A 25,664-nucleotide genomic window follows, 5' to 3' on the forward strand; every position below is an offset into this window, starting at 1 on the left:
ACCACCACTAATTAATATATTGACTAATCTTTAAAAATAAACTGTCTTATCAAGGAGAACTAGACATTAGCACCATGCAGACATTAATAATCTACCTTTTAAAGCAGGTTAAGAGAAATATGCTAAAATTCTACACGGTAATTAGTAAAATCGCTGATTGAACTGTACAAGAAACAGGTTTAACTAGAACTACATTTAAGCCACAGCATACATAACCTAGTTTCTGAAACTGAAGGCTATGATTGCATGCCAAAAGTGGGCAAACAACTCCCTACCTCTCTATTGATATAGATTACTAACATTATCAATTTGTCCCCATAGAAACATCTAGGCAAAACTGTGACAAAGATTAGATGCTGGCAACCATTTAATACCTGTCATTTTAAGCAGAAATGTGACTAAAACTCGTGCTGCCCAGTATTACCCATACTTCACACACCTGACTGCACGCGTTCAGACTATTGACAAAAACAGACTCAGAAATACTTGGGGTACCAATGATATAACAACAGTTCTTTCCACATACTAATGTTCAGTGTGATTTGCAAGAAAAAAGATAAAGAAGTACAGTGTGAACACAAAATCTAGAGCAGAATAAAACCAGAAATACATAACATATCAAAACAAAGAAGTGTGTGTGTGTACATGTATGTGTGCACTTCAAAGATTTAAGACTCAGGCGGGTTACAAACTGCCACTTGGGACGTCCGCAGGACGTCCCATTTTAAAAAAGGGGCATCTCTTCTAGACGCCCCTGGCTCTAGTATGGACTCTGTCCGTACAATATGGCGCCGGCCGTTCCACACGGCCGGCGCCATCTTTACGTATCGGACGCTGTGCGTCCGAACGTGTCGTGGCGTCTGTGACGTCGCGAATGCGCCCCTGGCGCCTCGCGACGTCACAGAGGCGCCGCAAGAAGAAGCTCCATTTTGGAGCTTCTTCTTTGGTCCACGCGGGAGCCGCGCGGTGTGGGTGCTACGGCTCCCGTGTGGACCAAGCGGCGGCGGCAGCAGACAACCGCAAAGCGGCGGTCTGTAACCCGCCAAACTCTCTAAATTATTCTATAACCAGTACACCAGCTCTGTATTCCCTCACTCTGTCTATTGGCCTCCTGTGGTTTCTCCCAACTGTATGTTCACAACTATGTGGTATGATCCTGTATGCACTACAGAGGCTTCACAAAGGGATGTATCCTCTCCACTATATAGAATTTAAACTTTAGAAGCCAGTTAGTGAATATTCCCATATATCACATTTAGATAGTCTTCAAAATCTCCAGTAAATTGGGTTGGGGCAGTAGCTCAGTGTTAAGCCCACAAAAGGACTCAAATTCAATCTATGGCATCCTAAATTTAAAAGGGGTCAGGCAGCAGGGTAACCAAAAGGCCTCTGCAAATCTAAAGTCTAACATTCTGGAAACCTACTGTAAGTCACAGTAGACTGTAATGGTTAGACAAAGAACCAAGACATAAATCACACAGGCTGCATCAACACTGCAAAAATAATCCAGGTTGACACCACTTTAACTGCCATGAGTCAATGCTATGGAATTCTGGGAAACATAGTTTGTTGTGGCACCAGAGTTCTCTGACAGAGAAGGACAGAACAGCCTTGAGCCTTGGTAGTTAAAGTGGTGTCAACCTGGATAACATCTGCAGTGTGGATGCAGCCATAGTCTGGCCTATTAGAAAGGCAGCTTCAGTTCAGACTCATGGTGACCCTGTGGATGAGACATCTCCAGGAACCCCTATCTTCCACTGCCTTGCCCAGATCCTGCAGTCCTTGCCCATAACCCCCCTGGTATGTGGTCTTCCTCTCTTTCTTCTACCCTCTACCTTTCCTAGCATTATTGTTTTTTCTAGGGATCCATGCTTTCTCATTATGTGGCCAAAGTATGATAGTCTCAGCCTGATCATCTTTGCTTCCAAGGAGAGCCCTGGTCTGATCTGTTCAAGGACCCATTTCTTTGTCTTCTTGGCTATTCATGCTATCCTAGGTACTCTTCGCCAACACCACATTTCAAATGAGTTTATTTTCTTTCTGTCTGCTTCCTTCACTGTCCAGCTCTCATATCTGTACATGGTAATTGGGAATACAATGGCCTGAACGATTCTGAATTTAGTGCTCAGTTGTATGTCTTTGCTCTTCAGGATCTTTTCCAGTCCTTTCATAGCTGCCCTTCCCATTCCTAGTCTTCCTCTTATTTCCTGACTGCAGTCTCCATTTTGGTCAATGTTTGATCCTAGATATGTGAATTCTTTAAGTATTTCAAGCGTCTGTTCTCCACCTTCAACTCTTTGCTTAAACCTCCCTCTCCTCCTGTCTCTTCATCATTCTCTCCTAATGACTTTGCTAATTATTTCATCTCAAAGATTACCACTATTCACTCTGAGATAGTCCCTCCTGATTCTTCTTCTGCTCATAATCTTCTATTGCCCTCGCCTAACAAATTTTCTGTTTCCTCCTGCTTCCTTGGATGAACTTGCTACACTTCTGAACTCTTCCAAACCTGCAACTTGTTATCTTGACCCAATTCCTACTCGTCTTCTAATCTCTATAGTTCCTTCTCTTCTGCCCTCTCTTCTCCATATCTTCAAGCTCTCTCTCTCTCTACAGGCTCCTTCCCATCGGACTTCAAACATGCTCTCATTTCCCCAATTCTGAAAAAACCTTCTCTTGACCCCTCCTCTCTGTCTAGCTATTGTCCGATTTCTCTTCTTCCCTTTCTTTCTAAAGTTTTGGAACGGGTTGTTTATTCTCGCTGTCTTGAGTTTCTTGAAGCCAACTCCATTCTTGATCCCTTTCAGTCTGGTTTCCGCCCAAGGCATTCCACAGAGACAGCTCTCACTAAGATCTCCAATGACCTTTTACAGGCCAAGGCTAATGGCCTTTACTCTGTTCTCATCCTTCTCGATTTGTCTGCAGCCTTTGACACTGTTGATCACTGTCTCCTAATTGACATACTCTCTGACCTTGGGTTCTCAGACTCTGTTCTCGACTGGTTTAGATCTTACTTGTCTGGCAGATCTTCTGCAGTGGTTGCAGGTGGTCAGACTTCTTCTCCTGTTCCCTTATCTGTTGGAGTTCCCCAGGGCTCTGTTCTGGGTCCCCTTCTGTTTTCTCTCTACACACTGTCCTTAGGAAAACTCATTAGCTCTTTTGGTTTTTCCTACCATCTGTATGCCGATGACACCCAGTTGTATCTTTCCACCCTTGACCTTTCTCCAAGGCTTGAACAGCAAGTTTCATCTTGTCTCACAGCTGTCTCGCAGTGGATGCACCATCGGCGTTTGAAGCTCAACATGCCCAAGACGGAGCTTCTTGTCTTTCCTCCTAAGCCCACCCTTCAACTCTCCTTTTCTGTCTCTGTGGACATTTCTATTCAACCAGTCCAGCAAGCCCGCAGTCTTGGTTTTATCTTTGATTCTTCTCAGATCCAGACCAAAGCCAAGGCTTGTAGATTCTTCTTGTACAATATTGCCAAAATCCAACCATATCTCTCCGCCTCTACTGCCAAGATCCTGGTCCATGCCCTAGTGATCTCACAACTTGATTACTGTAACGTCCTCCTGGCTGGGCTTCCTCTTTCTCACCTCCGTCCTTTAATCTCTGTCCAGCATTCAGCTGCACGCATTATCACTTCCACCCACCGCTCTGACCACATCTCTCCTGTGTTGGCATCCCTTCACTGGCTCCCCCTCCCTTTCTGTATTCAGTATAAGCTCCTGCTGTCGACATTTAAAGCCCTCCATGGACTGGCCCCTCCTTACTTATCAGACCTTCTTTCTCCTCACCTTCCCACTCGGGCCCTCCGTTCTGGTAGTCAAGGTCTGCTGTCCCAGCCCAGGATTTCCTCTGCCCCATCCCGGATTCGCCCCTTTTCACTTGCTGCCCCTCACTCCTGGAACATTCTTCCCCCGCGAGCAAGGGCCATCACTTCTTTAACCAGCTTCAAAACGGAGCTGAAGACCATCCTGTTCAGAGAAGCGTTCCCAGGCATTGCATAACTGTCACTTGCTATTTGATGTTTCTTTGTTGTCTGCTTTATTGAATCATTTCCTGTACTGCTATGTATTTTATATGTATTATCCTACTAGAAAGGCCCCTTCCCCTCCACCACTCCCTTCTCCTTTTGTGTCGTGTCTTTTTAGATTGTAAGCCTGAGGGCAGAGAACCGTCCAATTAAAAAGATTGTATGTACAGCATTGTGTAAATTTACAGCGCTTTATAAATAAAGGTTAATAATAATAATAAATAATAATTCAATTTCCTTGTTGTCTAGATTGAATTTGTGTATTTCTTCTGTAGTCATTATTTTTGTTTTCTTTATGTTTGGCATCAGACATGTCCTTTGCACTTTCATCTTTGACCATTCTTATTAACTGTTTCAATTCCTGAAAGTCTTCTGCTAATAATATGGTGTTGTCTGCATATTTTAGGTTGTTAATGCTGCTTTCTCCTATCTTAACTCCTACTTTTACTGATTCTAATTCCACTTTTCTTATGATGTTTTCAGCATATAAGTTAAACAAGTAGGGAGATAGGATGCCTGACCCCTTTGCCTACTGGGAACCACTCTGTTTCCTTCAATTCTGTTCTGACGGTGGCCCCTTGCCCTTGATACAGATTCTTCAACAGGCCTATCAGATGTAGTGGCAGCCCCATGTCTTTGATTGCATTCCATAGCTTTTCATGATCTTTACAATCAAATGCTTTGCTGCAGCCTATGAAACACATGCTGATTCTTTTTTGAAATTCTTTGGAATTCTTTACATGTGTCATAATGCTAAAATAGTTCTTTCCCAAATACTTTAAACAATTAACACTGGACATTAATCATATCAATAAGCTTCCTTAATAATATCAACAAGCACCTTGGCTTACCCTTCTCATATAGGCTAGGGAGGAATTTTTCACATAAAGTAAACCTCACCAAGTTTCTTCATATAAATCACTTTAGTACAAAGCACAGTAACCTATTTGAAGTTTCTGTTACTCAGCTGTGGGAGTAGTTACTCCCACTACTTTCTAGAGCGGGAGCTAAAATAAATAAACCTTTTAAAACAGGTTTATCATCAGAACAATTCTCTGGCATTGTGGTCAACCTATCAGGATACTTTCAATTCGAAGGTCTCTAAAGCTTTGAAATCAAAAACAGTCTATTACACTACACTGAATTTCATAAGGCAATGAGTTGACTTTCCACTGAAACCAACATCACTAAATCTGCACACTGAATTTATTACACTTATTCCTACCCATAGGTCCAAAACACACTGCAGAAATAATCCAGTTCGAGACGGCTTTAACTGCCCTGGCTCAATGCCCGGTAATTCTGGAATCTGTAGTTTTGTGAGACATTCAGCCTTCTCTGTCAGAGAGCTCTGGTGCCACAATAAACTACAATTCCCAGGATTCCCTAGCATTGAGCCAGGGCAGTTAAAGCAGTCTCAGACTGGTTTGTTTCTGCAGTGTGTTTTGGACCACATACACGTGGATTATGGACAAGCAATCAAAAGTCCTAGCAAGACAATCTTCATGAAGTAGAGAAAAAGAATGTTAATTAAAAATATTTTGGGATGGGGTGGAGAACCAAGTGCTGTTACAGAACTGTAATATCCAATTAATAACCGAACTGAACAACCAGATTTCAAATTTGTCCATCATACAGTAGTTGGCGGCTGGTAAATATAAAGTCCTCCATAAAATCCCTTCCACAAGAGGCTAGGCTGGCCCCCTCTCCGCTCTCCTTTCGCTGGCAGGCAAAGACCTTTCTGTTCAAACAGACTTTTAATAAGTAACTGTTTGCAGGGAATTTTTATGGGAGGGCAAGGTATTTTATTTCTAATTTCTAATGCTTTTTAATTATTATCTATTATTGATAACATGTCCTTTTAATGTGATATTTTAATCGTATTATTTTGATTCTTTTGAGAGCTGCCTCGGGTTGCATTCCAGCAGAAATACAGCATCTAAATGAAATAAATAAATAAAAGCAATGTGCTTATATGAGTCTAGTCTAAAACACTATTCCTGTCCCCAGATAAAAGGCAGATAACCCTAAAACTAGTTAAGCAGAGCCAGGGCTGTTACAGGTTCTTATCAGTTTTACATTAGTTTGAGTCATGGTTCTGCCCTGAAGAGTTCTGGGAAGTGTAGTAACCCAGTTTAAAAAACCTTTCTCCTGTCTTTTGGGTAGAGACAGGATTCCCCATTCTCTCTGGGGAAAGTGGAAAGGGAGAGCGGTATTTTAAAGTTTTAGGGGAGGTGGGTGCACAGTCTTTAGTAGGAACCCCTCCCTACCGAAAGAAAAAGGTTGGGAGACATTTGGTGACTTGAAGATGAGTATCCACAGGGGATCTTGTAGCACCTTTGAGACTAGCAAAAGGAGTCCCAAAAGTGCTGCAAGATCCCTTTACAGACTGATTCCCCAGACTAGCGATCCCCAAACCGTGCCCTTTAAGAGATTTTGGACTTCAGCTCCCAGAAGCCTCAGTCAGGTTGGCCAACAGCCTGGGATTCTGGGAGCTGAAGTCCAAAACCCCTTAAAGGGTGCAGTTTGGGGACTACTGCCCTAGAGGCTGGGTCTTTGTATTTCTCAGCCATCGCTTCCCTCCTTCACAAAACCTGAGGAAAGAATTCAAAGAGAAATAAACCCTGATAAGAGTCGCAGTGGTCTGAGCATTTCTAGAGACCAGGGTTCAATTCCCAGCTCAGCCATGAAACCCACTGGGAGACCCTGGGTAGGTCACACTCTCTCAGCCTCCTCAGGGAAAGGCAATGGCAGACCTCCTCTGAACAAACATTGCCAAAAGTAAAAAAAACAGAGAACAGGACAGGATGGCCATGAGTCAGAAATGGCTTGAAGGCACTCAGTGTGACTCTGGATACCAGGGCTCCATTCCCAGCCATGGAAGCCCAGTGGGTGACCTTCTCCAAGCCACGCTCTCTCAGCCTCCTCAGGGAAAGGCAATGGCAAAACCCCTTTGAGGAAATCTTGCCAAGGGTGGCCTTAAGACTCGAAGGCACACAACACACACACACACACACACAGATTGTGTTTGAACTATGTTGTAACCCGCCTCGAGCTGTGAGGAGAGACGGGTAGGAATTATTATTATTATTATTATTATTATTATTATGAATGTTAATATTATAAGACCTGCCAGCCCCATTTTGGGGGAAGAAGACCCAAGAGGGAGCATGGCTGCTGTTGTTGTTGGAGGAGGAGGAAGCCGGTCTGGACTCTCTGGCTGTGTCCACACTGAAGGTATAATCCGTGTTGGCAGCGGTTTAACTGCCATGTGAACAAGAAGGAAGGGCAGTTTGTTGTACATACATCATGTAATCTGAGATGCATCATCTGAGCCTCCTTTCTCAGATGTATATAACGTATATACTATAATCTGAGCCCACTTCCTCGCATGAATATAACATAATATCAAATCATATACGATATATAATACAATCTGAGATTGAGCCTTCTTCCTCAGATGAGTATAATATAGTAATACTATATATGATATGCAATATACAGCCACCTGCCCTTCCCAGAATTCCACAGCATGGAGACATGGTGCTTTAAGAAGCGGTGCCAAGGCGGATTATTTCTTCAGTGTGGCTGGATCCCGTGACAAAGAGGAGACACAGAAGAGAAGAGAAGGAAGTGGGGAGGGAAGGGAAGGGAGAGGAAGGGCGCCCCTGTTTGCCCCCGAGGCCCCTCGCTCCCTGGCAGCCCCACTCACAATGGTCTCCGCCATCGCCGCTCCTGCCCCGGCTCCGCTCGCGCCGCCTCCCTTCCTTCCTTCCTTCCCTTCCCTGCTTCCTTCTCTGCCGCCAAGAAGACTGCCGCGTCACCGCTCCCGCCCGGCAACGCCAGCCCAGGCAACAAGGTTCCGGAGAGAAACGGTCCGCCCGAGAAGAACAGGGCGCCTCCCTCCCTCCGCCCCGCCCCGCCTCAACAGAGAGTGGGGTCTGTGCAGGCCCCGGGCGGCGAGGGGGAGGGAAACACTCACAACAACACTCACAACAACAACAACACCAGCAACATAATTCAAAGACATAGTAGCCCTGTTAGTCCGTGGCATCAGTACAATACAGAGATCTCCTTGTAGCCCCTTTCAGACTGACTCATCACTCACTGAGGGAAAGAGGCTGGCACAGGCAGCATGGGCTCCCCTGGCCTTCACTCTGCTTCCTCACATGCAGCTCACGTATATTATATTATATTATATTATATTATATTATATTATATTATACACATCTGAGGCAGCAGGCTGAAGTCTGGGAAAGCTCTGGCTGCCAACTACAGATGTTATGCAAACAGTCAGCCCTTCTTATACACATATTTTTTTATACATGGATTCAATCATCCACAGTTTGAAAATGTTCAAGAAAAGTATACATTTCAATATCAAACCTTGTTTTTCCATTTTTTTATAAGGGACACCATTTTGCTCTGTCATTATATTTAATGGGACTTAAGCATCCATGGATTTTGTTATACACGGTGCGGGGGATCTTGGAACCAAACCCCAGCGGATAACAAGGGTCCACTGTAATATATTCACCACAAAACAGTTCCAGTGAGAAAGAAAAACGGGAGGTGTCTCAAGAAACCAGGATGGATGACTAAGGAACTTTCAACCGAGCTAAGTTTGAAACGGAACATGTATAAGAAATGGAAAAAGGGGGAAATCACGAAAAAGGAATTCAAAGAAATAGCAGGCATGTGTAGGGGTAAAGTCAGAAAAGCTAAAGCGCAGAATGAACTCAGGCTTGCTAGAGAGGTTAAAAATAATAAAAAGGGCTTTTTTGGATATGTCCGCAGCAAAAGGAAGAAGAAGGAAATGGTAGGGCCACTGCGTCGAGAGGATGGCAAAATGTTAACAGGGGACAGAGAAAAGGCAGAATTACTCAACACCTTCTTTGCCTCAGTCTTCTCAGAAAAGGCAAAGAGTATTGCTCATAGAGAAACGTTTGCTATAAAATAGTGGGTTACCACCAGACTTGGCCATACTTAGAACAGACCTTTTAAAAATGTGTTGCTGTTAGGAGTCTTCAGGTCAACTTCAACTTATGGAGACCTGATCCAAGAGTTTTTTTGGCTGGATTTATTCAGAAGTGGTTTGTCATGGGTTTTCTCTAGGGCTGAGTGTGCTGTCACACTGCAGAATTAATGCAGTTTGATACCACTTTAACTGTCATGACTCCACTCTGGAATCCTGGGATTTGTAGTTTGATGTGGCACCAGATGTTTCTGACAGAGCAGGCTAAATATCTCATAATATACAGTACTGTAAAATACCCTTCTAAAATTTAGCAGGACTCACAGTATACAAACCCAGATTTCCATAGCACTGGGCCATGGCAATTAAAGCCCTGTCAATCTGCACTATTTCTGCAGTGAAGATGCAGCCCAACGTGTCCAAACTCACCCAGTAGTGATGAAAACCTTGGTTTCCTGGCATTAATAAGATTTAAAATAGTCATCTGTATCTTATTCATTTCAATAGACTAAATGTGTGTCTGTTAATTGTTGTTTTTCCCCACCTCAATCCATGGGGGGAGGCAGGTAAGAAACAACAACAACAATTTAATCCAAACATCTCTTTCTATTTCACTTTGTTTTCTAGATACTTTTTTTCAGTTTTGGGGAAAGAATATATAACTAGCCCTGGCAAAATTATTTGATGTTTGGGTTATTAGTGAACTTGCTATTTTAGTAAAGTGAAAGTGTTGCTGTATATTACACCAGTAGATCTTCTCTCACCTTTAGTGCTTGTTCAGAATCTAACATCTTTATTGGACACTCTTTATACTCTATATATACTCATTATACTCAGCTACCTGGTACAGTTTGTTTGCAGCTGTCATGCCAAGAACAGGATTGGAGGGAGGCGAACGGTGAGATATAAATAATTACCCCATGCTTCTTCTCTCAGCTACACACTGGGAGCAAAGTGCTGGCTGCAAAAATGGAAACTACAAATGCCCCATTTGTGGATAATGCACTATTTTGAGAAACGGAGTATTACATTGGGTGGAAATGGGGTGTTTTAGGGTAGAGGCATCACTAAGGGGGTGCAGGGGATACGGACCACACCAGGTGACACCCTAAACATCACAAGGATTTTGGCAGAAACTGTCTATGCGGTTATCTGTATCCTTTTAAAACACCGGACTTTATCGGAAGAGATGGTGTGAGTGGTGCAAAGGTCAATGGAAGGAGAAAGGAGAAGCCCTGGTGTTTTTTTTAATAATTTTTTTAAAATTTTAATTAAAAACAATAAAAATTATTCTCTTTTAAAAGAAATTTAAAACATCACATCTTACCAAATTTGCACTTTAACCACATGAAACTATGTACATGTAAATACGTTTAGGCTGTGCGTATGATATTGTAATTTAACGGTATCATTTTAATTTTTCTAGTTGTTTATATCACCACTATTGCCATTACATTTGGCGATATATGTGGTGGCTCAAGTGGTTAAGATGCTGACTCTTTTGACTGTAAGATCGGCCGGTTGGCAGTTTGAGGCCCGAGTGCCGCATAATGGGGTGAGCTCCCATCACTAGCCCCAGCTTCTGCCAACCTGGCAGTTTGAAAGCATGCAAATGCAAGTAGAGCATTTTATAACTCTTAGGGTTTCCTTGTTTGCAGTGAAAGCAGCTATTCTATGGAAGCAAAAAGAAGAAAAGGACCCCAGAAAGATTGTTGTGCAAATTACAAGAACGGTGTAAGCAGAGCCAAATATTTTAAATTTTATAGAGATTTCTTTTTATGTAAATTTTAACTATGTATGTTATTTTATAGAAATTTCTTTTTATGTAAGTTTTAACTATGTATGTTTTTTCTTTTATCTTGTATTCTTTCAAAGTAGATACATAAGTACCACTCCGGTGGGAAGGTAAGCAGCATTCTGTGCAGTCATACTGGCGACATGATCACAGAGTAGTCTATGACAACACTGGCTCTTCGGCTTAGTAATGGATATGAGCACACACACACACACACCCCATGGTCGGATACGACTTGACAACCTTATCAATGGGGAATACCTTTACCTAAGAGAATTACGATTTATGAGTACCATTACTACAACAAAAAAATTCCCAAGGATTCTGTATGGTATGGTATAGGAGGGGGTCAAGTGACACCAACCCTAGTGAAGCCACAGGGGCAAAATTAGGACAGTGCCTTCAGAAATAAAAATTCTGTTCCCAACCCCCTGATTTTTTTCTTGCATTCCCCAAATTTTTAACACTGAAGGTCAATAGGATCTGGTGTGAATTCTCTAACATTGAAGCCTAATTAACTTCAGTATTTGTTAGAGATACCTCTGAGTGGATAATTACTTCATCCAAAATCATAGCTGACTGATTTCAGTAGCTGAGTAAATGTGGTTCATAATCTCATTATTTTAGGTTTGTATGGCAAGAAGTTGATGAGTTACCTTTAGAAATGGAGGTACGCTCTTTGGCATTGCTGCAGAGGCTTTTTGAACTCTGTTAAGTGTCCAAGAAGCTATCACTAATACTTAACATTGGCACAGCAATGGTAACTAACCAATCAGAATGTATGGCCTCCATTGCCTCACAATCTCCTGAATTTTGCAATCCTGCAGGGAAGAGTGGGGGAGTTTGGAAGATTATCTTGCTTACTGGTGATATCCTTGTAGAGACCTATTCCAATATTCAACCGATAATGTAGTTATTGTGTGTGTAAGGCTTCATGGTGAGGAATGTTTTACTCAATGCTTATCATAGTGACGGTATAAGTCAGTATGTTTTACAGATGGGGAATCAAGACTAAGCAAATTCACAGTTCAGTGAATCTGGACCTCTGTCTCCAGATTAGAATTCAGCCCTTGCCTGTTGCATTTGTATTCTATTTCTTCTATTTTCTATTCTACAGCCCTTGCCTGTAGCATTTTTATTCTATTTCTCGGTCAGAATGTCTTTCATAAATTCAATAAATCCAAGACAACAAAACAAGCCCAAAGTCACTGCTGAACTATAGAACAGAAGTTCAATATTCTGTAAAATACCCTTATAATGTTTCGCAGGCCCCACAGTAGGAGTCTGACCAAATAATGACACAGTGAATGGGCAAGGTGAGGTAAATCAAATTTTAATCTGGTTAAATTAGCTGTCTTTCAAGGCCTTAAAGCAGAAATAGTCCTTAAGTATATGCTTGAGTGTACAGCTATGAATTGCAATCAGTTATATAGCATCACTGTGAATATACAGCCTGAACAAATTACATGTAAATGGTTACACTTAAATACATTCACAGCAAGCAGGAGTCAGTCTCTTTAAGCCCCAAAATGTGATTTCTCACATGATATGAGTATGACTGTGGGGCTTTGCTTTAAAGTTTCCCTCCCTTGTATGGCATATGACGTCTAGTTGTTCTTTTCTTATTTGGCACAGAGCAGTGCAAAATTATTTCAAATTAACCACACTATAGCCTGGGAAATATGGCAAAGAAACTTATTACATTTTCCAGGACTTTCTTGCAGGCACTGTCTTTTCAGAGCAACAAAAAAGGAGACAATGAAACAAGAGCTTTGCTACCAAAGGTAATTACAAGGATTTGCAGTGTGTTTTGTTGTTGTTGTTGCTGTTGTTGTTGTTGTTCCTGGCTTTTGAAAAAAATGGGTTTTCTCTTTGAAGATCTTGTGGCTTTCTTCTTTGTATATAATATTGCTTTCTAGTCTGTTTGGTGAGTAGAGAATCTCATTATTAATAATTAATCGCAAAGACACTAACTTGGAAATAAAGTAGGTCCCACTAAATATAATGGTACTTTCCTCCAAATTGAGGTGCTTAGGATAGAGGTGGGCAAAATGTGCATCTCCAGATGTTGTTGTTTGTTGTTGTGTGCCTTCAAGGTTTCTGACTTATGGGGCCCATAAGGCGACCCTATCATGGTGTTTTCTTGGCAAGATTTGTTCAGAGGAGGTTTGCCATTGCCTTCCCCTGAGGACTTGCCCAAGATCACCTGAACTGCAATTTTTTTTACCCTTGGTTGTGTTGGCTAGGGCTGATAGGAGTTGTAATTCATCAGTATCTGAAGAGTCACACTTTGCCCAGCCCTGTCTTTGAAGGACTAGGTATTAGCCTCTCAGCTCATGAAATCTCTTACATTATCAGGCTATGTCTTCTTCTTCTTTTTTAAGGGAACAACTTGATGTAATAAGATTGGTAGTTTGACATTTTTCTCATTTAATGATTAGAATTTAGTCTCTGAGGATCTTTCTCCTCACTTATATTCTTTTGATCTGCCTTGATCCCTTTGCACAAGCATTCAACTTTTCTCACATCAGCCTTTCCTTGAATACTTTAAATGGCTTCTTATTACTTTTAAGATGATCACATATATGTTCTCCAGTCTATTACTATCTCCTGTAATTTTACCTCTGGCCCACAGCCTCTCAACAGTGATGTAGGGTGGAATATTTTCTGAATGAAATTGAACTGGCCAGCTGGAATGAACATAATAAACATAAAATCAAACTTATAATTATCTTACAGTTTTGTTCAAGTGGCTATTCTTGGAAATCATCTAAATTATTAGCATAGCACTTCCTAATTACTAACATTGATATGTCAAAAAAGTGGTATACAAATAAAGCTTATTATTATTATTAAAAAGAGTTTATTGATTGATTTTTCATCTGCCCAATATCCATAATTCTTAAATAAACATGCTGCATAAAAATGAATAGCTAACTCATATCAGTTGATCTAAAGCAAAGAAAAATCTTCCAATTAAACATTTTTCTGAAAAGCCATATGATTCCTTCTCAGTTTATGTACCTCCCATGTAAATCTATTCAATAGTAAAAGTCTTCGTTGGAGCTCAGCCTAGAGTAACCATCTAAGTACTCCCATCTGAGCTGGGGCAGTTGGTTGGTTGCATCTAAGCACTGGGCTTTCTCTGCTTCCCCACCTCCCCATCCATTTGACTCAGACACACGGTACTGGCAATATGGCCCTATATCTGTACAGTCAAAAGTAAGCCCCTTTAAGTTCAATGGGAGTGACTCCCAAATTACTGCATGTGGAATTGTGCTATGGTTTAAAGAAGCATTCCTTCACCACTTTTCTCTCTTTTGTGAGGTTACCGTTTCATAATGCTACACCCTTCTAGGCTGCCAAGGCTACAGATCGCTTTCTCCCTTCATTTTACAGTTTTCACCTATAACAGAGAGACCTGTGTTTCCCATAGATTATCATATGTATCACCACTATATGTGCACACACTCATGCATTTGTCTCTATCTTATTTAAATGGAATGAATTACCACTGAATTTATGTTAATCCAGCCATAATGTTAGAATATTCCTGATTTTTTTAAATTCTTCTCTGCTCTTCTCTGTTGTTTTGTCCCCTACATTCATGAGATTTAAGGCATATATCAGAATATGGCATGGGAAGAAAAAAAATCAGCTCTGCATCCCTTTTAATTGTGTTCCCTCTCTCTGACATGCATTCTACATTTTCTGGTTCCTTCCTTTGTTGATCAGGCAGACAATCTGGATGCACAAGGCTCTCCTCCAAATCCCAGTAGAGAAGAAGCTGGCTGTAGTAGAAAACAGAAAGGACAGTGGTGTCTGCATCATTCTTCCCATCATCACCTGGATTCACTTACTCGTTGTGTTAAATACTTTACCCTTGTTTGGAACCTGGCTTTCTCCATTACAGGACTGCTCATTTTGGCTATAGGGCTCTGGGGTCTTTCAGACAAAGAGTCCTTGGCAAGTGAACGGATAACTCATTTGGGCAGTGACCCAATGCTCTTTTTTGTATTAGTGGGCCTAGCAGTGAGCACTATGTCTCTACTGGGTTGTACAGGAGCCCTCTTTGAGAACACCTGCTTTTTGAAGTTTTTTTCTGGAGGAATCATCATGTTTGTAATCCTGGAAACCATTGGTGGAATGACACTCTTTTCCCTAAGAAACCAAATCAAGGCCTCCTTGCAAAATTCCCTCATGGTGGCAGTGCTACGATACCAAGATGACCCAGACCTCCAGTTCATTATGGATGAAATTCAGTCAGGCTTACAGTGCTGTGGAGTGGAGTCCTACCTAGACTGGAAAACAAATCTGTGAGTAGAAATCTACTTGGAGTATACCTCCTGTCTTATTGTTTCAATAGCTAGGAAGAGTGGGAGAGCACTAATACTACAGGAATGTCATGATAAGTATTTCTGGGATGAAGGTGTTTTCAAATCTGAAATGCTGGGAGTAGGTTCTTATCAATTTGGCACAGTACAGCCCAGCTCCGCAGACATATTCTTCCTCTCTGGCTCTTCATGGCCCCTTCATCTCAGAAAAGCTTTCTGTCTGGTTTTCTAAAACTAGGACATATTCATTTGTATTACAGATTCAATGTGAAAGTGCTGCCAGGCTGAATAATATTTAATCAGATAAATTATTATTCCATATAAATGGACAATTATAGAAGCAAATCTGTATACACTTAACAGTAAAGCTTATGGACAATCATGGTTAAGGCTTTCAGCAGAGAGGAAGCAAGCAACAGAAGGCTCTGAAGTTTAATTTCATTTTTCAGCTCCCTAACCTTTCTCTGTCTGTCTTCCCCACCTTCCCTCTTACACACATGCTTTGACCCAAGCTGTTTATCCTTAATCTGGGCTGGTGTTGGGTCTCTCAGATTGTCTAGGAGAAAAAAGGAGCTGGGTGAAGAGTTGCAAAAGAAAAACTGGCAGGGAGAGAAAGAGTTCAACCTGCTTCCCAATAGCTTCTCCACCTTATATTTCTACCCCATCTTCACTTGACCTACTGCTTTACTGTTCTGTGGCAGCAATGTGTGTTCAAACATTCTGCAGCTTGTTAGAGAATACACCATATTGAAACTTGTGTTCAAAGAACTATAGATATGATTGGGTTGCTTAAACTTTTGTTTCATATCAGGATTAATCTTCTGCTGATACTCTCTCGGTAGCATGGCTAGGGCCTGCAGAACTAATTCACTGGCCTAATTATTTGTTTGATTTATATTCTGCCTTTTTCTGAACAGGATGCAAGGTGGCCTACAGGATTTAAAAAACACATTACTCATGCAAAAGTTTAATAACCCAATTAAGTGTTAGTTCAGCTAAAAACAGAAGAGTCAAACAATATAAAAACATGAGACATAATTTAAAAATTAAAAAGCAATTAAAAAGATAAAAACACAAGCCCACCAAGCCCCTTTTCTATTACATAAATTATAAGGCAAAGGCCTGTCTGAATAAGGTCTTTGCCTACCAGCAAAAGGGAAGGACAGGTGGGGCCAATGAAACCTCCCATAGGAGGAAATTCTACAACCTGGGAACAGCTTCTGAGAAGGCTCTTGACCATGTCCTCACCAAACTTACCTCTGATGGTGATGGGATGAAGAGAAAGCCTTTCCATGAAGAACTTAAAACTTGGTCAGGCATATCTAAGGAGATATGGGCTTTTAGATATTCTGGACTTGTCATTTTGGGCTTTAAATGTCATAGCCAGAACTTTGAATTCTACAAGAAACAGGCTGATAGCCAGAGAAGCTGTTTTGGAGGAGGGGGTTATACGTTCCCCATAACCAGCTCCAATAAGTAGTCTAGCTGCAGCATTTCGGAGCTGCTGAAATTTTCAAACAGTTTTCAAAGGCAGCCCCACTTAGCATGCATTACAGTAAATAGGATGTCATCAAGGCATGTGTTGTCCTGGCCAGATCTGACATCTCAAGGAATGATACACTAGTTTTAACTGTGCAAATACGCTCTTGACCACTGCCAAAACCTGGACATCCAGACTCAGATTAGAGTACAGGAGTACAGCCAAATTGCTAACCTGAGATTTCAGGGAGAGTGTAATCCCATCAAATATAGACTGAGTCCCTATTCCCCGACCTTCCTTACAACTAACTAGGAGCACCTCTGTCTTATCTGAATTACTGTATATAGTCATGTATAAGTCTAAACATTTTAGTTAAAGAATTGACCCCAAAAAGTAAACTGATCTATCCACGGGTCAATGTAAGTACTGTACTTTTAGAAAGAAAGAAAGAAAAAGAAAGAAAGAAAGAAAGAAAGAAAAACATCCCCTGGTGAAAGGCAAGATAGTAATTTGTTCTGGAAGCACTAACTCCCCTCTGCTCTCTCATCCATCCAGCCTTTACTGTGAGCACAGTTATGTCTGCTAGAATTTTGTAAATTCTTTGGCATTGTTTTCCTTTGCTTCATCCTTTGGCTCCTTTGTTATATGCCCCTAAGTTTTACCCTCAACTTATCCATGGGTCATATCAAACTCCATAAGTTTGGCCCCCAAAGGCCAAACATATGGGTGGACAAACACACCAGACAATGAATTGGCAGAAAAGGCCACAACTTTATTAAATACAGCAAGCCAATGATTGTAGAGGGTTGGCCCGAAAGCATAAGGTCTGGATCTGTCATCCACCAACCCGCGTTGGTCGATGAACCAAAATGCCTGGTCACAGCCAGGCCTCGAGATGACAGAGGGGGAACCAGTTTAAAGTGCCCAGCCACCTTGGGAGCCAGTTATGCGCATCTGTGCATCTTCGCCCCTTGTCACCAGGGAACGCTGTCTCTATGCCGCCCCTGCATTAGCGACATCGCTACCCCTCAGCACCCCCGGGTCCCATGGGACTCCCGATCCAGTGCTCCGCAGCACTGGAAACCATGCCCAACAGCTCCAAAACCTATGCTGCTGCCCTCAGAAAGTTGTGAAAGTGAAGCACAAACCCTGCGAGGGAGGGAAGGGTGGGAGCTGGCAAACAAAAATGGTGCTAGCAGGCTGATAAAGGCCGGCCAGCCAGTCAGCAGCCAGGAAGCATGGGCGGCCCACCTCCTGGTCCATCCCGGCATTGCAGACCCCCGCAGGCCACCAATCATGGGTCACTTTCTCTCCCAGGTGCTTCTGGGAGTTGTAGTCCACAGAATGTGGCCCAGCCAGCCATGGTATGATGCTCTGGCGCTTTTACTCCCATGTGACCGAGGAGTTAACTCCTGGCTGGCCGAAGCACCGCACTGCCACTGCTTTGCGCCACTGCATTGGGCACAGTGCAGGAGGGAGCCACCCTGCCTCTGGACCCAGCAACTGGACCGGTCCAGTTAAGTCGAGCAGTCCCATTTGCTGTGGAAGATAAGGGAGGGTGGACAAACACACCAGACAACAAACTGGCAGAAAAGACCACAACTTTATTAAATACAGCAAGCCAATAATTGTAGAGGGTTGGCCCGAAAGCATAAGGTCTGGATCTGTCATCCACCAACCCACGTTGGTCGGTATATATGGTAAGTTTCAATTTGTTTGCTCTCATCCAGTGCATTACTGACAACAGACACTGGTTTAATATAGAAAAAGCATCCTTAATGTTAGGTAAGAAAGAGAGAGAGTTGGATGTCATCAGCATAAGGGTGACACTGAACTCCAAAACTACAGATAACATCTCCTAGTGATTTCACATAGATGCCAAATAGCATGTGGGGACAAAACTGAGCCCTGGGGGTGTTGACAGATGAACAGCTTTGGGGATAGAACAGAAATCTCCCAATGTCACCTTCTGACTTCTCCTCTCCAAGTAGGACTGGAACAACTGTGCCTCCAAGTTGTTCCAAACTGGTACAGAACTTAAGGATACCATGGTTGATAGTATTGGGAAAACCTCTGAAAGGTCCAGCCAAACCAACAAGAACACAATTCTCCTGTCCAGTTCCTTACATAGGTCATCCACCAAGGTGACCAAACTTGTTTTAGTCCCAGAGTCAGACTTGAAGCCAGATGCAAAAGGATCTAGATAATCCATTCTATACAAGAACTCCTGGAGTTGGGAGGCCATCACATGCTCCAGAACCCTGCCCAAAAAGGAGGTTAGAAACTCTTCAAATCTCTTGCAGGGATACCTACAGTTAATCTGATAAAGACCAGGAGGCAAATGTGGTGAGATTAATGCCTATCTTTGTTCACTGGTGTGTTCATATTTCTTTGAGCTTCATCTGGTACTACAAATCTGTGTCAGTCTACTTACTCACTCTAATTTTAGATTAATTAAAACCTAGCTGATTTCATTTAAAGTGAGAATTTTATTAGGAAAAAAAAACCCAGTCCAGAAACTGCTAATTACTCTCACATTCATGGGGCAAATTAGCTGTGAATAATTTAAGCATAAGCAATTTTCTCTGGATTAGCCCTGAAGTGTGCAAATAGTTCCAGCTCTAAGGAGAACCTTTTGTATGATGTCTGCTCTTAGATGTTGCTACCTGTTCTTCATAATGGTGTATTCCTGATTTTATTTGAAAGGAGTCTTAGATAATTTCTAACTTATTTTATATGAATAATCAAATTTCATCAACAAATTTAGCAGCTTTTAGCAGGTACTGCATAAGCACGCTCATAGATAATTGGCACAATCAGTTAGAACAGTAGCAATTGCCTGTTCAGCAGCATGGAACAGCACAATGTGGAAAGCTGCTTTGTAAAAGTAATTAATTACCACTACTGTTGTAGTGTTTGGAAAATAATATGTTGCTGTTACTTGTTACATTGTTTAAAAGCAGCTCATTAGAGTACTTGTGCTGTTCTGTTCCTTTTTTTTGAGGGAAAAAACATAACTGTTAGTTGAGTGACATAAATCTATAGAAGTGTTTGCAAACAGGCCCTTTATAAGTAACAGGGCCTGGCACAGACTGCTGGTTTGCAGCGGCCTGGGACCAAAATTAGGGCTCGGGAGTGTGGAATATCTGTATGCTCCTGAGCCCTAGCGCGTGGTGTGGCGCCATCATGGCGGCCTCCCATCCACATGGGGGCCACCATGATGATGCAAGTGTGGTGCAGCATCTGCACATTGTGCTGCTGTGCTTGTGTCATTGATGCGCAACAGTGTGCCAATGGTGCACTATGGCGGCGGCCATGCACACCAAGAAGAACCTGTTTTTAGTAGGTTCTTTTTGGTGCGGAGGGAACCTGCAGGGTTTGGTTGCTGTGGGCTCCCTCAGTTGCAAAAATGGGCGGCTGCAGCCCGCCCTTTCGGGGTGGTCTGTTGAGCCCTAGGATTACTTGTAAAGGGCCCATTTGCAAACACTTCTCTAGATTTAAGATCGATTCCCATTTGCTTCCAGCTTGTAACCCTTTACAGGTAACACGGCTACTTGTAAAGGATTACAAACTGGAAGCAACAGGGTTACAAGGGAACATCGTCTGTACTAGCTACTTGTGATGGGGATGCAGTGATGGAGGCGTAATGAAGTTACATTTCAAAAGTAATATAATGAGGAAGAGGGAAATTCACTGGTTTAATGAGTAACAGTTTCTGGTTCCTTTCATGTTACACCAGTGATTTAAGTTCCCTCTTCCTTATTATATTACTTTTGAAATATAACTTCATTATGCCTCCATCACTGCATCCCCATAACAAGTAGCTAGTACAGATGGCTATCTTCCCTTGTAGCCCTGTTGCCTTCAGCTTCCAAGGAAGAGATAGGATTCAGTTCACTCCTGTATATTGTGAAGACTCTGGTGCCATATAGACCTGGTTCTTGTGAACTTGGGAGCAAGACAGTGTTTAGTCATCCCCAGGAGCATTGCCCCTTTGTTGCTTAAACTATTGAGCTGGAAAACACCACATTGACTGCTCTGGGACATTTGGGTAAGAGACTGTCTTGCTGGTTTAGCTGTTCACTTCCTTCCTTCAGCCTGAGGTTTAAGTTTGCACCTGCTTCCCCTCAGGTCCCATGTTCAGTAATTTCTATGATCCTGAGTCCTTGTGGGCACTGTTGTAGCTGACTATGCAATGACTGTCACATAATAATAATAATAATAATAATAATAATAATAATAATAATAATAGGATTTATCTATATGCCGCCCAATCACCGGGAATCCGAGCGGCTTACAACAGAGGGGATAATAGACGGTTCCCTGCCCTCAGGCTTACAATCTAAAAAGACAGGACAGAAAAGGAGAAGGGAATGGTGAGGGGGGGATCAGGTCCAGCATTCTTCTCTCTGAGGCCTGGACCAAGGCAGATGAACTGGAGGGAGGGCTCTTTTTCTTAATCGAGGCCGGGCTCGATGGCGTTAGTGATGTAGAAGGTATAGTCCTCCAGACTTTGAACTTCATCCCATCATGCCTTGCCTATGTATAATCATTGGGCTTACAGGTCATGCATGGTTTTTTTTTCATTTTGTATTCCCAGATCCTTATCAAATCAGGAGATCCTTGGACAAAGTAGCCTTACTAGTTGGGATACCATTCTCTCTCTAGGTGTCCTATGGATGTGTTTGTCAAGAAACATGTGGATGCTGCAGGAACCTTAGCAGAGAGACAGGAGCTCGATGTTGCCCTAACAAACGAAATGATCATTTTCATTTATTAATTTTCAGGTATTTTAACTGCAGCTCTCCAGGTGTGCAAGCCTGCGGTGTTCCAGCTTCCTGTTGCCTGGATCCACGGGAAAATGGCACCATCCCAAATTCCCAGTGTGGCTTTGGCGCCCTGGTCCTGGAGGAGTTTGTGGCTCAGAGCACCATCTATCTTGGAGGCTGTGTTCCCCAGCTGAGCAGATGGTTTAATAATCATGCAAGAGCAATTGCATTCTATTTTGTGTTTCTGATTCTGATTGAAGTAGGAAGCTTATTACTGGCCACTAAGCTTCTGGCAGGCATTACCTTTGCTAAAACCCATGATGACAGTGGGAGGGAGGGAGCATATTGGTTCTCCTCTTACCAGACACAAAGGAGATTTTATTCCTGATCCTTTGAGGACTGCAAATCCAGAATACTGCAAGACTCCTGTCATCATTCACTTTTTAATTTCAGAGAGTAGGATATGAAGGACTGAGAACACCTTTACACTTTAATTTCTCTTGTTTGTGCCCTTTCTTATACTTCTCACAGTCTCTGGCTGGAATTCATCCTGCTCCCTCCTTCCTGCCATTTTCTCTTCCATCAATGCTACATTTCCATTCAATGCACTGTCCCTTTGTGGGTATGGCCACAAAGATGGGGAAGGTATTGAAGAACAGAAGACTTGGCCTTCATTGCTGGGAGAAACCTCTACATGCAGGCAGCTCCCCTACAAACTGCTTTTCCATAATCTTTTTTGAAAGCCAATTTCTGATCTGGGCATAGGAACAAATTCACACCTAAACATGGCTTCAAGAAAAGTGGGGCTAGATAAAGTGTATTTCACCAGCCTCCCTCCCCCACCTTCCCAAGGCCCATATGGCAGCAAGAATTATGAAACTACTCCCCCAAGGGAATCCCACTGGTTTCCCTCTCTGCTTGCCTTTCAGCCTGTGATACAAACCTATCTGTTACAGTGGATCATTGCAAATGCCTTTTACTGTGGTCCAAAACACACTGCAGAAATAATCCAGTTTGAAACTGCTTTAATGGCCCTGGCTCAGTGCTAGGGAATCCTGAGAACTTTAGTCTATTGTGGCACCAGAGCTATCTGACAGAGAAGGCTGAATGTCTCACAAAACTATAGTTCCCAGAATTCCCTAGCATTGAGCCAGGGCACTTAAAGCAAACTCAAACTGGATTATTTCTGCAGTGTGCTTTGGACCTTTGATACTTTTGCATTCATCTGAATCTGGGAAAATATCTAAAGGCTAGGAATGGACTGAAGGAGTAAATTTTCTCCTGTTAGTAACCTGGTTGAACAGTTCTCCTAGCAATGTGGGGAGGAGAATCAGGCCTGCACATTTGGATTTTCTATACACTATATACCCTTGAGAATTCAATTTCCATCAGATTCCCTCTAGAGGGGCTGCGTCCTAATCCAGGGATTCTGACAGAGAAGGCTGAATGTGTCACACAACTATAGTTTCCAGAATTCCCTAACATTGAATCAGGGCACTTAAAGCAGACTCAAACTGGATTATTTCTGCAGTGTGTTTTGGATCTACTGTATGTTTTATATTTTCATGTTAAAGCAGACTTTTTTTAACTTGCACTGGCATGTAGACATTCAGAGTGCAGACATACCAGTAATTTCCCATATGCTCACTTGCCTTCTCTAGGCATACTTTCCTTTTCTCATCATATGCTTCATTCATTTCCAGCAATAACTTATTTTTATTTTGTAGATTTCACACAACAACTATTCTTTTACCTTTAAAAGTTGAGCCTTTTGAGAATGAGAACTTCTTTTCTAGCACTTGGTGTGAGGGGTGAGTTATTCCCATATGCCACTCTACTTGCTCCAATGATGGCTTCTTGCTTTTCATTAATTATACATTATAGCAATGTACTCTGCTTCTTTCATATGCTGGATACTCAATCAATAGCTCTTGGCTGACAGTCCCCCTTTCTATGGTATGCTACGTAGTGACAGTACCTGCATCTTGTCAGGAATAAAAACTGCTGCCCTGTATTTCTTAAGACATTCCAGTAAATGGCTGCATCCTACTCTAACATCTAGCACTGGCTGTTTGGGAGCAAATTGCTTAGGCAGCATTTTGCATTGAAAGGAAAATGATATTATGACACTTTCTACTGTTGCTATCATAGCACAAAAACAAGATGGGGAGGAGGCAATCTATCTCCCCTGCTAGTGTCCCCTTCCCCACTGCCATTCCCTTCTTTTGTGTCATGTATTTTTAGATTGTAAACCTGAGGGCAGGGAACTGTCAAATTAGCAATCTGTAAACTGCTCTGAGAGCCTCTAAATAAACTTTCTCTTTGGGACTCAGTCTAGACTCTATATTGTCTCATTGGCCTGTTACAGACAGCCAAAATAAAGCTGCTTCGAGTCACAGTGGAGGTATGGTGTTTCAATGATGCATGTGTCCTAAGAGTCCAGAAGTCGCACCAAAGCCAAGCTCCAGACTGGACCGTGGCTTTGGTGCGACTTCTGGACTCTTAGGACGCATGCATCATTGAAAACCATACCTCCACTGTGACTCGAAGCAGCTTTATTTTGGCTGTCTGTAACAGGCCATTGTGTCTACATTGGCTCAGAAGAGATGGACCAGTGCAAAAGGAGGCAGAGGCAGCATAAGAAAGGGCAGCAGCAGCTGTGTTGGATTATTCCAATCTAAGGCCCCATTCCCACTTACATTTAAACCAGTTTGTGATTTGCCTTAGCTCTGTGTCAGTGAATCGATTCCAAAAGGTCCATTGTACCCACTATGAAAGCAGATCTTTTCATTATCCCTTGGTAATCGCTTCTTTTTTAGCATGATTGTCATCCCCACTAGTTTGCGCCACTTCAAAATGCATGTCAATCATCTGCGTGTCATCGGTGATGTAAGCAGCAGCCCAGCTTAGGAACTATATATTCTTTTTAAAAATTGATAGAAGATTCAATTCATTGGTTTTGCAACTACTTGCCTTACTGAGCTGCTGACTGCCTGGATTGCCACCTGAGTAATTGCAAGTAGTTGCAAAATCAATTAATCAAATCTTCTGTCAATTTTTTTTTTAAAATCATGCGCCCATAGGTCACACCACAAGCACAAAGGCAGAGCTGAGATGGGTGGGGGGTAAGGTTGCCATAACTCAGGACCTCCAAACCAGGATAAATGTAGGACAACATTTTCAAATGTAGGACACACTTTTTTAAAATGGAGGACACGTGAAAAAATGTGATGATTTTTAAAAATATGTTAATATAAATGCATGTTTCTTAGGCATGATCAAAATGGAGGACATTTTGGCATTATTCCTAGAAAGATGGCAGAAATGTATGTCAGGAAAAAGCCACATGGGATATATAGTCACAAGAAATATAATATGTATATGGATGTATTTGAAAGTAACATGACACAGCAAAAGCAATTGAAATGTCACATAGGTGTTGCATATAATGTAATTAGAAGGTCCTAAAAGCCAAGGACATATGTGGCAAGGACAAAGTGAAAAGGTGCAAATTGATATCACCTGAAAGTCATTGAGTGGACAGTAATGTATGATGCAATGTGAGGTAAAGATTGAGCCAAGTATTGTATGTCAATCATAATGTATGTACACGCCCAGGAGGTGGCAACTGTATAATGAATAGAGAGACAAATGTCTATATAAGCAACAATGTATGGCAATACTTTTTTGTGGGTATTGAGGAGTATAGTAGTGTGGGTTTTGTGAGTAGTGAATTGTTTTGTGCATAGTGTATATATTAGAATAAAAGTAGATCTTTAAAGAAGACTACTGTGTTGACTGGTGTCTTGAGAGCAGAACAAGAACCAGCAGATTCCAGAGAAGATTAGAAGACATCTTCAGCCAATTCTCAGAGCTGATTGTTCTTCCGCTAACCAGGGGGTGAGAGTGGAAGCCAGGAGAAGAGCTGCAACTCCCATCATCCCTAACAATGTACTTCTCTTTCTGCCCAAACCACCCCCCTCCATTCCAAAACACACAGGACACACATTTGGGCATTGAACATGGCTTTATTTAACATTGCCTCTTGCATATTTCAGAGGCTTATGAACAAACAGTGAGTGCATGCCTCAGAAGCTGGCTAATATCAATATCACCATCTTCATCATCACCACTATCACTGTTAAAAGTGATAAAGGCCTTGAATTCTGGTCCCCACAGCACACTCCAGCTCCCAGAATTCCACAGCCTTGAGTCAGAAAAGAGTTAAAGCATTGCCAGCCAAACTGGGTTATTTCTCCAGTGTGGATACAGCGTGAT

At 42.1% G+C, this 25,664-nt stretch overlaps 2 protein-coding genes across 2 annotated transcripts in view; one reads left to right on the forward strand and one right to left on the reverse strand.

Moving 5' to 3' along the window:
* The window catches only part of NPLOC4 (NPL4 homolog, ubiquitin recognition factor), a 64,952-nt gene extending 57,071 nt beyond the window's left edge, over positions 1-7,881 (reverse strand). Inside the window, exon 1 of the mRNA XM_089539813.1 lies at positions 7,746-7,881. Within this exon, the coding sequence (XP_089395939.1) occupies positions 7,746-7,760 (15 nt within the window). The 5' untranslated portion in view covers positions 7,761-7,881. The remainder of the gene's footprint in view (positions 1-7,745) is intronic.
* Positions 7,882-10,824: 2,943 nt separating this feature from the next.
* TSPAN10 (tetraspanin 10) lies at positions 10,825-22,380 on the forward strand. Its single transcript, XM_089508037.1, has 3 exons — positions 10,825-12,587; positions 14,539-15,119; positions 21,405-22,380. The coding sequence occupies exons 1-3, from the start codon at positions 12,486-12,488 to the stop codon at positions 21,772-21,774; spliced, it is 1,053 nt and encodes a 350-aa protein (XP_089364163.1). The 5' UTR covers positions 10,825-12,485; the 3' UTR covers positions 21,775-22,380.
* The last annotated feature ends 3,284 nt before the right edge of the window (positions 22,381-25,664 follow it).

The sequence above is a fragment of the Sceloporus occidentalis genome, unplaced genomic scaffold, assembly GCF_023333645.1.
Source record: "Sceloporus occidentalis isolate IW3139 unplaced genomic scaffold, rSceOcc1.0.p SCAF_1, whole genome shotgun sequence".
NCBI lineage: Eukaryota > Metazoa > Chordata > Lepidosauria > Squamata > Phrynosomatidae > Sceloporus > Sceloporus occidentalis.